At 42.5% G+C, this 12,098-nt stretch overlaps 1 protein-coding gene across 29 annotated transcripts in view; it reads left to right on the top strand.

Moving 5' to 3' along the window:
* The window catches only part of AAK1 (AP2 associated kinase 1), an 89,485-nt gene that overhangs the window by 31,030 nt on the left and 46,357 nt on the right, over window positions 1-12,098 (top strand). For all 29 annotated transcript variants that reach the window (XR_011090125.1, XM_068662156.1, XM_068662155.1 and 26 more), the window contains exons 5-7: window positions 2,417-2,559; window positions 8,218-8,339; window positions 9,780-9,861. Coding sequence is in view for 28 of the 29 variants with exons in the window: in XM_068662156.1 (XP_068518257.1) it covers window positions 2,417-2,559; window positions 8,218-8,339; window positions 9,780-9,861 (347 nt within the window). In the remaining variant the exon portion in view is untranslated. The remainder of the gene's footprint in view (window positions 1-2,416; window positions 2,560-8,217; window positions 8,340-9,779; window positions 9,862-12,098) is intronic.

Below are 12,098 nucleotides of genomic sequence, written 5' to 3'. Positions count from 1 at the left end.
TCATTGCTAGGCCACTCTCAATCATCTTTGGTAAGTTGTGTGCATCGGGAGAGGTGCCTGGAGGAAAGCAAATGTCACTCCAGTCTTCAAAAAGGGCAAGAAGGAGGACTCAAGTAACTATAGGCCGGTCAACCTCACCTCCATCCCTGGTAAGGTGATGGAACAACTTGTCCTTGGCTCTGTCTCTAGGTGTATCAAGGATAAGAGGGTATTAGGGGCAGTCAGCATGGCTTCACCAAGGGGAAGTCATGCTTAATCAACCTGATAGCCTTTTATGAAGACTTAACCAGGTGGAGGGATGATGGTGTAAAGCAGTGGACGTGACTATCTTGATTTCAGTAAAGCCATTGACACCGTTTCCCACAGCATCCTCACAGCTAAACTGAGGATGTGTGGTCTGGACGATCGGGTAGTGAGGTGAACTGCCCGAAGAAAAGAAGCCAGAGGGTTGTGGTCAATGGGATGGAATCAAGCTGGAGACCTGTAGCTAGTGGACCCTCAAGGGTCAGCACTAGCACCAGCATTGTTCAATATATTCATCAGCTACTTGGATGAGGAAACAGAGTGCACTGTCAGCAAGTTTGCTGATGACACTGAACAGGAAGGGAGTGGCTGACACTCCAGAAGGCTGTGCTGCCATCCAGTGGGACCTCAACAGGTTGGAGAATCGGGTGGGGAGAAGTTTAATGAAATATAATGAGGTCAAGTGTAGAGTCCTGCATCTGGGCAAGAACAACTCCAGACGCCAAGATAAGTTGGGGTGCCCTGCTGGAAAGCGGTGAAGGGGGGTCCTGGTGGACAGTTGGATGACCATGAGCCAGCACTGTGCCCTTGTGGCCAAGAAGGCCGATGGCATTCTGGGGTGTATCAGAAGGGGTATGATTAGTAAGTCTAGAGAGATTCTCCTCCCCCTCTACTCTGCCCTGGTGAGACCACATCTAGAATATTGTGTCCAGTTCTGGGCCCCTCAGTTCAAGAAGGACAGGGAACTGCTTGAGAGAGTCCAGCACAGAACCACGAGGATGATTAAGGGAGTGGAACATCTCCCTTATGAGGAAAGGCTGAGGGAGCTGGGTCTCTTCAGCTTGGAGAAGAGGAGACTGAGGGGTGACCTTATTTATGTTTATAAATCTGTAAAGAGTGGGTGTCAGAAGGATGCAGCCAGGCTCTTCTGGCTGACATCCAGTCATAGGACAAGGGGCAGTGGGTGCAAGCTGGAACATAGGAGGTTCTGCTTAAATATGAGACAAAGCTTTTTTACGGTGAGGGTGACAGAACTCTGGAACAGGCTGCCCAGGGGGGTTGTGGAGTCTTCTCTGGAGACATTCAAAACCTGCCTGGATGTGTTCCTGTGTGACCTGATCTAGGTGTTCCTGCTCCAGCAGGGGCATTGGACTAGGTGGTCTCCCTTCCGATCCCTAGGATCCCTAGCATTCTGTGATATATTGAATTTCCCCTCGTTACTCTGTCTGTGATGAACAGCTGCTTAAACCAAGTTAATGCATCTTTATGTGCAGAACTGCACTCGTTTTGAGCGCAAAATATTCACAGCTGTACTACTTATTGGGCTCAGCTTTTCTTTAGAACTTTTGTACCTTGGTTATGAAGTTTTCCAACACTTATGTTAAACAATACAGTTCCCTTTGCTAATGGTTCAGAAATGTACTGTTGTGTTGTTTTTGTTTTTGTTTTTTTTTCCCTCTATGTATTGAAGATGTTTAGAGGGGGAAGAACTTCTCTGTGGATTTTTTTTTTTTTGAAAAATCCTTGACAGCAAGAGAATCTCAAAGTTGAGGCAAATCCAGGACTCATTCAAAGAGTAACAAATGTGGAAGGTTCCGCTTGTGCAGACAGATTTTGCCAGTCTATGATTTTGGCCAAACCACTTAGTAACATATGTTTTATGGAGTCTTTTTCCTCCCTCTTGCAGACTGTTTCGTGGACTGTGGGTTCCCCACATTCAGCATTATATTCATCTAGTCTGACAAAAACTTTTACTTTTGAGGACGAAAGAGAAAACATTGCTTATTCAGAATTATATTTCAGTGTTAACACGGTGAGGTGATGAGGGCCTTAGAAGGTAACTTGCTGCTGTTGAAGCGTAGTCCAAAGACAAAATAAGATGCGTCGTCTGCTGGCAGATGTGAAAAATCCCCTTGGATTTAGGCAAAGAGGGAAGAAAATTAAACAAGATGATGAAGCAGGTTCCCAAAAACCTTGAGGAGAGGCCTGGGGGGGGGGGAGAGAGAAGCTTGGTACAAACTTTGAATGTGAACTCATGAATGTTGCGTGCTGACTGTGCAGCCACAGTTCAGTGAGCAGTCTAAGACAAAGTAGGTCTGGTAGGACTGGGGCTTGGACAAGACTGGATCCGATTTGGCACACTTGCTCTCATTCTTGGCTTTTTTCTCCTCAGGAGGGCAGGTGGTGAACCTCATGAACCAACGCCTGCAGACAGGTTTCACTGAGAATGAGGTCCTGCAGATCTTTTGTGACACCTGTGAAGCTGTAGCAAGGCTGCATCAGTGTAAAACACCAATAATCCACAGGGATCTGAAGGTGAGTTGTGGACTCCAGTAATACAGGAGAACACATGCATGCTTACAGCATGGCAGACAGGCTTTGAAAGCTGGTCCTGTGTTTCTGTCCTTAGTAATAAGGGAAAGTTGGGTATAAATGCCTCTCTCTCTTGGAAGATTTTTGGGGGAAATAATGTCTCTCGTTGGGGCTTACTGTATGTTTGCCATCTATAGATCTACTTTATAAACACAAATATTTGAATAATTTTGTTTGCACAGATGTGCCAGAATGTATCCGATGAATTATTCACAGTGACTTTCTACCACCTGGAATGCTGTTGATATTATAAGGTAGTTCACAAAAAGTGTGCTGTAAATCCATTTCCTGGACCCACATTAAAAGGATCACCCCAGAGATGTTGGCCTTGGGTCAGGACTTCTTAGAAGCTTTTGAAACTGGTCTCTAGCTGTTGACCGTGCAAGCGAATTCTAATGCTCTGTGCACTCGAATGGGAACAAAGCAAATCCAGCAGGGAGAGCTTTTGAAAAATCCCACACCTATAATCAAACAAACACAAAAAGACCTTCCCTTTTCTTCTCAACTAGATCATAAAATGCATTAATAATATATTCACTCAAGCCTTCTTGGCTGTACATTTGAAATTCAGATGTGCTTTGTGGGTCAGTCTGCTTTCAGAGCCCTCAACAGATGCTTGTTTCATGCTGCTGGCTATTGTTTTATAGGAGCAAAAGACGACTTGTGTGCTAAGAACAACCAGGCAGCGCAGGGGAAAAAATCCTCAGGGTCTGGTATGCTTTAGTGTGTTTCAAATGATCATGACCCCATTGCTCAGTTAGTTTGAATGTATGAAACAAGTCTGACATCTGTTTTTCTAGAGTGCTGTGAAATGGGTGGAGTCCCATGGATTTGAGGACTGAATTTAAGCCTGTGGACATCTTCCAGGAATTTGAACAGGCAAGGAAAGTTGGGGTGAGAGAATAAGGCTTAGGAGCAAGAGCATCTTCAGTTGACATTAACCCCTGCTATTATGTTTTTAGCTTCAAATCCTTCCTTTTTTTTCTTGTAAAAAAAAAAACAAACTCGTTGTGTGGTAAGTGAATGATTTCATCCACATCTGTAATGAATTAGAAAGTAATACTAAAGATTAACTTACTATATTGAAATGAACTCTCAAGTTCTGGTTCTCTTGGTTGGTAATTTGTGCCTGAGGTTAGAGACCTGGCTTTTCTCTGTTTTAAGACATGTTTTCATAGAGTGGCTTGGGTTGGAAGAGACCTTAAAGATCACTTAGTTCCAACCACACTGCCATGGGCAACAATGCAATCCATTAGATTAGGTTGCCCAGGGCCTTGTCTAACCTGGTCTTGAATACCTCCACAGACTGGGGCATCTACAGTTTCTCGGGACATCCTGTTCCAGTGCCTCACCACCATCTGAGTGAAGAAATTCTTCTTAACCTCTAATCTAGGTCTCCCCTCTTTCAGTTTAAACCACTCCCCCCTCATTCCATCATTGCCTGCCTGAGCAAAAAGTTGCTCTTTTTTTTTTTTTTTTTTTTTTTTTTTTTTTTTTTTTTAATAAGCCCCCTTTAAGTACTGAAAAGCTGCAATGAGGTCTCCCTGAAGCTTTCTCCTCTTTCGGCTGAACAGCCCCAGCGCTCTCAGCCTTTCTTTATAGGAGAGGTGCTCCATCCCTCTGATCAACTTTTTGGCCCTCCTCTGGACCTGCTCTAAGAGCCCCACATCCTTTCTGTGATTGAGCCCAGACCTGGACACAGCACTCCAAGGGAGGCTTCACAGGGGCAGAGCACAGGGGACAACCACCTCCTTCCACCAGCTGGCCACTTCTCATGATGACCTCTGGAGCTTCAGTTGTAACTGGGGATCTAAGTATTAACACAGAATTGATGATTTAGATATGGATTGACTTTGAGTTGAAATTGAATACAAAGGGGGAGCTGCACAAATCCAAGAGATTAAGGGCCAGAAAAGGTTTGTGAATGATCAGAGTGTAAGGAAAGGCATCTGCTGCCTAAGTGATTTAGGGGTGAATGTAACCCTATCGAAGAACAGGAAAATGTTGACTTTGTAGACGGACTTTTTCTGCCTTCCAGCTCTTCGATTTTACTCTTAACAGTGGAGGTTCTTGCCCTGAGGGGTCTGCCAGCAGAAGAGATTCATGAGTAGTCTTTAAGCCCTTTCAGTCAAATTCAGCTCTATTACTTTGTGACCTTGATTTTGAGTTAACCCAGCAGGCTTTTCCTGAAGCAGAATGACCTGTTGTTGTGAAAAAGATGGTACCTAGCCCCGGTGTTCGTGTATAAGGTTTTCATTCCTGACCTGTTGACTATCAGGAGGTGTGTCGGTGTGCACCTGTGTGCTTACAGCTGAATGATGTACTGTACAGGACGTGCTGGTTAGTTTCATTTGCTTTGATTGCCACAAACACAAGTGTACACTGATTCCACATTTTCCTGAGAAAAAAAATATAAAATTTGGAACATTCTCAGATACCTCTACTGTAGTTAGACCCATGTACAGCCTGTGTAAACAAGGCAGTAGGCTTGCATCATGTACTGACTTTTGCTTGTTCTTGCAGCTATTTTCCTCAGCCTCAGGGTTAGTAGGCCACCGATGCTGCAGGGCATTACCTAAAGTTTATTTTTGTTCCTCTCTCACTGGAGTAAGAGCGCTTCCTGTGCCTCTAGTTTGGGCCTTTTAACAGCAAAGAACAAATGACCAAGCCTTTTGACTGTCTGTTGTATTTCCCTGGCTGTGCAGTCTCTGCTTCTGTGTTGGAATCTGTCTAGAGAAAACTGTCAGACCCTGGAGGGAGTTGTATTTAGTGAGGTGGAAGGGGTGGAAGAATTTATATAGTGGCAATGAGAATGATTTAAACGAGTACCCCATATCTGGTGGCAGTTGTCTGCATAACTTGTTTCACGTTTAACCTTGTCTTTCCTGTCTCATATCCAATAGCTCACTTTGTTTTAAAGCAGCAGCTTAGAGCTCAGCTTAGTTTTTACATCTCTGAGCTTTCTGCGGTGAGAGGTCTCCCACTTCTACCTGTGATGCTTCTGCTAGTTTGAAACCATCTGGTTCCAGGAGTAGATAACTGGCTGACTTTTCTTGTGAAAGAAACACAGTGAGATACAGCAAAATCCTATGTCAATTAGCACAGAGGAGGTTGATCAAAACACCCTTCTCCTTTGCTTTCTCTACTTTCTGAAATAACTAGAATGTTATACTCTTATGCTGAGGATTTAGTTTCTTCTGTTTCCATTTTATCAGGAATCTTGTTAGTGTTGCACTTCTCTGTGGTATGACAAGACCGTTATGCTGTGCTGCTCTGATCTCTGTGCCTTCTTTATTATGCTCCTTTGTAATGTCAGGTCTTGCCCTGGTGCCACCAACAAACCTCTGCTTGGAATTCGTTTGGACAGCTCTGTTCTGTGTGATCTGTAAAAATTACTCGGTCCTCTGATGGCATATCCCAGTATTGACCATGTTTAAAAAAGCAGCGCATGTAAAAGTCAGTCAGTGCTCATAGATCCGATGTTGCATTCATCTTTTTGCTCTGAAATACTAAATAAGCTTTTGGAAGTATGTATTGAATAGTGCTGGGGAGAAAGAGAAACTGAAACATCTTTAGACAAACCTGTAGGTGCTGGGAAGCAGTCAGAAAGGGCAAGGGCACCTCAATTATGCAACCCTCCCAAATCACTACCTGCCCTTAGACATACCCGTCTTAGAAGTTGTGGTTATGAGAGGATGAAGTGTGTTGATTTTGCTAGTTGAGGAAAGTCTTATCCCTTGCCGGTCTATGGTTATGCAGTTTCTTTTACCACTTGGTTTTAGCACAGGTTAGCATTTGTTTCAGAGAGTGATAACGAAAACTTACTACATTTTGTAGCAGAACAGATATGTTCTTAGGTCGACTCATAGCTTTCCCTTACAGATTTTTATTTGGAGTCCAAATCTGATTTTGTGTATGTCAGGCACTTTCAAGATCACAGCTGAAGTTGTAAGCACTCAGAAGTGCAGAAAATTGGACAGATTTTGGTCTTTGACCTGGAAAGAGGCACCTCTGTCTTGTCTGTAACAGACAGGCTCCTCTGGCCTGGCAGCCTGTAGCAGTAATTCAGGAGCTCTGCTCTGCTGCTTTAGTACTTTTTTTTTCTTTTTCTTCTCTGTTATTTACTGATCAAGCCTGCTTGCTGAATATTCCAGTGAGAATTTTTAATAAAACTTGCAATGAGAAGTCAAGTCAGACTTTTCAGACAGATGAAGTGGAAGGAATCTTCTGGAAACGTTTGCAGCGTGTTTGAGGGGAATGGGGAATAACATTGTCAGTGTTGATCTGCTAGGGAGAACATCTGTGTGCAAAGGTTTGTTCAAAGCAGATGGATGGCAGAGAAGGGAAGGGGTGTTGTTTAACCCTTGGTTTTGAGCCAGCATTTTCCCCCTCAGCTGCTCTAATTTGGCTGGGTTTTCTGATGCTTAAAAGGCTGACTCCTTCGTTTTCTTTCCTTCTTGTAAAGATTGTCCTTGATGGGGAGGTCTGTTGCAAAAAGACTTTGTTAGTGACTACTTATGTGATGCTTTTGTGGTTTTGTTTGTTTGTTTTTAATATCGAATCAGTATGTTTTCTTGTTGTATCTGAGCATTTAGCTTTGACTTAGACGATTTTTAAAGTATTTATTTTCAATATTCCCCAGAGAGAATGTGATGTTAATGCTACTGTATAGATGAGAAACTGGAATGTAGAGGTGATTTGCCAAAGCAAATAACTGATCCCAGGTTTTCCATGCCTTGTGTCAGTATCATAGTATTTGGATTGCTTTCTTAGGAGAATACACAGCAGATTTTGTTAATGCATGATTAAGGGGAAGTATTTAGGAGAAAGGCAATGACTCCACTGATTTTCAGCTACCACAGGTACTTGTTTCAGTATACTGGTGCTTGTTTCAAACTGTCAAATAGTATTTCAAAGAACGGGGTCATATTTTCAGCATCCTGGAGGAACTTCTGCTGATGCAATCATTGTTTAGGGACTGTGGGGTATTCAATGCGATAAAAAGCAGCTTAAGTGTGAGCATAAGCTTAAGTTTGTTATAAATAAATCCCTAAGTGACAAGTGAACTGCAGGGGGAAAAAATGGAGTTGTATGCTAATTTCATGAAGTATGGAAGTGTGTGTTGTCATCCTTTAATATCCGTTCTTCTCCACTAGACAGTGAGGGGTGTAGTTCATTGTAAAGCTGTGGAGAGCTTGTACTAGCTGTCCCAAGTTCAGATTGCAGACTGTGCACTATATTGGCTGAGGGAATTCGGGCACTGAAGACACAGAAACATGCAGTTCTTATCCTGAAGCACACAGTAGTCTTAAAAGAGTCAGGGTGATGTGTTCACAGAAAGAGAATGAAAGAGAAGGAGAAAGGAAATGTGGCAGGATGGAAGGCAGTGTTATAACTATGCTTCCATGATTTGACTTCTATTTTAGGAGGTGTGATAGTTTTGATGCATATTTTCTTTGCTGTCATGTTATGCACTTGTCTGACATGTCTGATACGTTTTCAGGCACTAAAAATCCTGGGTCATCTAAAGAAAACAAGTGCTTTTTTATTTTATTTTTTGCCTAATGGAGTGTTTTTTGTATGTGTCTTCAATGCTTATAGGTTGAAAATATCCTGCTGCATGACCGTGGCCACTATGTCCTGTGTGACTTTGGAAGTGCCACTAACAAATTCCAGAACCCTCAGACAGAAGGGGTGAATGCGGTAGAGGAAGAGATCAAAAAGTAAGTGCTTTTTTTTTTTTCGGCTTGGACATAATTTGAAGGGTAATTTTTCTGTGTACTGGGACTAGATTTTACTCATGCCTGTTGTAGCAGGTTGGATGGTGCTGCATAGAGGGACCTGCTAGAGGTAAATAAGGGCCAGGGAAAGGTGAAACAATAAAGCTCGGAGCTTGATGTAATTGCCCTAGACCTGAAAGGCTGAGTATAACAATGCACGGAAGTTGCCCACCTTGATAAGATAATGACATGCTTGGTTACGTGTGGAATCTGTCTGGCTGTCTCTCATCTATCTTGGTTTCTTTGAACTGCAAACATAGCAAATGACAAAATGCCTGTCCTCCATGGGCTGCTTATGTTAAAACCCTGCGGTGACATGGCCCAGTTTCTCAGCTCTCTGTAGAAAGTGGATGGATCTTGAGGTATTTAATTTGGCTCCTTTTGCCCCAGCTAGAGTGGTTACAGTGAGGTGTGCCTAGATAAGCTTTTAAAAAGGGAACTCAACTCATAGTTCAGTAGGGCCTAGATCAGGAATGGACCTGATACCATGTCCTTGCTCTTGCTTTAGTTTTAACAGCATCTCTGCTGTGTACTTTCCAGCACTGTTAGTGCAATGCTCTGGCTAGAAAGCAGTGTGTTAGAAATGGGTGCAAATGCTTTCTTTTTGTTAGGATTCAATTATAAGTGCATGGATTTCCTAGACGTGCTTGACTGAAGTTTTCAGAGCTCTCTTAGTCTCGCTTTGCAGTCCCTTCGGAATGTCATATTTGTATGCTTATTAATAAGCCTACAAAAACTTTGCCCTTAGCAATGTTTTCTTGTGATCAAGCCAAATAGCATGGAAGGTGCTACAGCAGAAATTACAAGGTTTCTTCCTAGCAGTAGGTCTGTAAGAGTCTCAAACTGTCTCTATCTTTTAAAGCCCTAGTAACTTGCTAAAATGTGTCAGACTCTATGTCCAGTTTGAGCTCCAAAATGACCTTTCCTGTGTCCACAATGACTCAAATTTGGAATCCTGGAATGGAAGTCTACTTATTAGGAACCATGTATCCAGTTACAATATTTGTAACTGGGGCCAAAGCCCCAGCAGTAACAACATTGCAGAGGACATTTGACTACTGATTTTGTTGTTATTCTGAATAATTGAAAGTTTCTGTTTTAGTTCTTAAAATGACTGTCCTGTTTTGTGAGTAAATTTCTTGCTGTAGAAAGGATCTTTGCTATTGCTTTGGTTTCCCAGGATGGTTTTGCAGTGGTCAATGTTTTCTAGTTAGAGGCATGCAGCAGAAGCTGTTATTGATGTAAAAAAATAAATCATTTATGTTTAATATTTGCCCTAAAACAAATAGGGAAAGAATGAATTTTGAACTATTTTAAAATGTGGAATAGCGGAAATGCCTCTGCTATCAATTTTGAACTCACTGATGGATCTTTTTTTGACAGGTACACTACATTATCCTACAGAGCACCAGAAATGGTCAACCTGTATAGTGGCAAACTTATTACTACAAAAGCAGACATATGGGTATGTATAAAACCCAGTTAACATAAAATCAGGCTGCAGCTTGATTTCTGTATCGTAATGACAGAGTAACTTTCTGGCTTGGACTAACCTAGTTTTTGTGAAAGACGAGACAATTCCTGAATGAAGAGTTCCTCTGCTTGACACTTCTGATAAGTTACTGCTAAACGGGCTGGTTTGTGGATAAAACATGATTGTTTCTTTGCATGCTGTCTTACATGTGGTTTTAATATAGAGATGTATGAAATGTTAGGGTTGAACAATGCAAACCTGATTTCACGTCATAAAACAATTAAAACAGAAAATTCAGGGTCTTGTGACTTCTTGTGCCTTGGTTGGGCGGGCATGTGAAATTAAAGTCACTGGTCATAAGAAGATAGAAAATGAAAAAATAGACCTTCCCCAAGAAATAACAGTATGCTTCTCCTGGACATTGTAATGCAGCTCAGTATTGTCAAACCCAGACAAAGACCGAGCTTTTGCACTGCTGTTTCTAATGATTAGTGCAGTCTTGCTGTGGTGTTCATGTTGAAAGCAAAGTGCACCTGGATTACTGGTTAAATTACTGGATAATCTAGTAGATGGTAGGCTTGCTTTTAGTTGTGATGGAGGTGGAAAAAAGCCTGTGCTGTCTCTAGTGTAGTGGCAAGTCAGCAAAAGAGTTTTGTTTAAAATGCTATTTCAGAGTGTGTTTGTATAATTTCTAAAGCCCTGAGCTGGGAAACAAGAGCGGAAGCAGTATAAGGAGAGGTTTAATGTGTCCTCAGTAATTGTGTGTCTGCATGTGCAAGAGGCAAAATTGCTGGCATAGCATCTGCTGGGAAGAGTCCTCCATCCTATCTGTGAGCTCAGCCAAGAGTCAGGAATGTAGCAGCTCCTATGGGGCTCTTGTACTGCTGAGTTCAGCAGGAGGTTTGTGGAACCGGGCCCTGTACCAGTGTTGGGTCACTTGCCTTGCTGAGACTAGAGAGGGGAGGTCACAGCTGTAACAGTGTGAAAAGATTGTCAGGGCCTCAGAGGCAGCTAGAGGAGAGCCCAGGGTTTGCACTCCTTGTGATAATGCGGAGGGGTAGAGATGCAGATGCTCAAACTGTCCTCCTCTTCCTGATGTGGAAGGAATTCTCTTCAAGTGACCTGCTGAGTGTTTCCAAACAAGCATGTAGTGTTGCGCACAGTGGGGCCTCAGCTTTAGGGCCTATTGCTGTGGCTGTCCTGCTCGTAATCTCTCTTTCCTCAAATTTCATTGAGGTTATTTTAAAATATAGTGTCATTTAATTGTGAAATCCTATGACAAAAAATACAAGCAGATGATGAGTTGCTTAGGATTAGGAAATGTGTTCCCCCTCTCCTCTTTGGGATGGTGGCAGTATTTCATAATTAGCTGTTTGTGCAAAATTTTCATTTTATTTTCAGATAGGTGGTTCTTCTTGCTGTCAAAAGCAGCCTGGTAATAGATGGAACAATGATAGAACCTAGCAGCATGCAGACATATCTGTATACCTCTCTGGTACACGACTATAATGGTTGAAAGGTTGTGTGAACTGGTACAGCTTAAGCTTGGTAACCAATATTATTTGGTTTTCGTCAGAATGAAAGTATTAAGGATGATGGGTGACATATTTTTGCTATATGCTTTTTTTACGCTCAGTATATTCAGAATAGAAAAAAATCTTCTGTGTAGTAACATATACCAGTGTAAGGCTTGTGTAGATTTGGAGATCTTGCTTATAGAATCACAGAATCATAGAATATCCCGAGTTCGAAGGGACCCATAAGGATCATCGACTCCAACTCCTGGCACCACACAGGTCTACCCAAAATTTTAGACCATACGACTAAGTGCACAGTCCAAACACTTCTAAAATTCAGACAGGCTTGGTGCAGTGACTACTTCACTGGGGAGCCTGTTCCAGTGTGCAACCACCTTCTTGGTGAAGAACCTCTTCCTGATGTCTATCTGACCTTCATACTTGCTTCTGTTCTGTTCTTAGTACACCTCAGGCTTTGCCAGTTTAATGAGAAGGGTTGTGCTATGCAGTGCTATGTGGAACTGTGGGTTGTGTGTGGTGCTACTCATCTGATCCCCGCTGCCTACGGTATCTCAGCTTAGTGAGGGAGAGCTCTTCATGTACGTATCTTCTCATATAACTGTGTTTTCAGTCGACAAGAGGGATGTTAAAATGTAGGCTTGAGGTCATGTAGGACCACTGTGATTGAACAAGCTAGAGTACTTTTCATGT

Source organism: Anas acuta, chromosome 27 (assembly GCF_963932015.1).
Source record: "Anas acuta chromosome 27, bAnaAcu1.1, whole genome shotgun sequence".
Taxonomy (NCBI): Eukaryota; Metazoa; Chordata; class Aves; order Anseriformes; family Anatidae; genus Anas; species Anas acuta.
The sequence above is the reverse complement of the archived record's forward strand: the minus strand, read 5'-3'. Positions and strand labels throughout refer to the sequence as shown.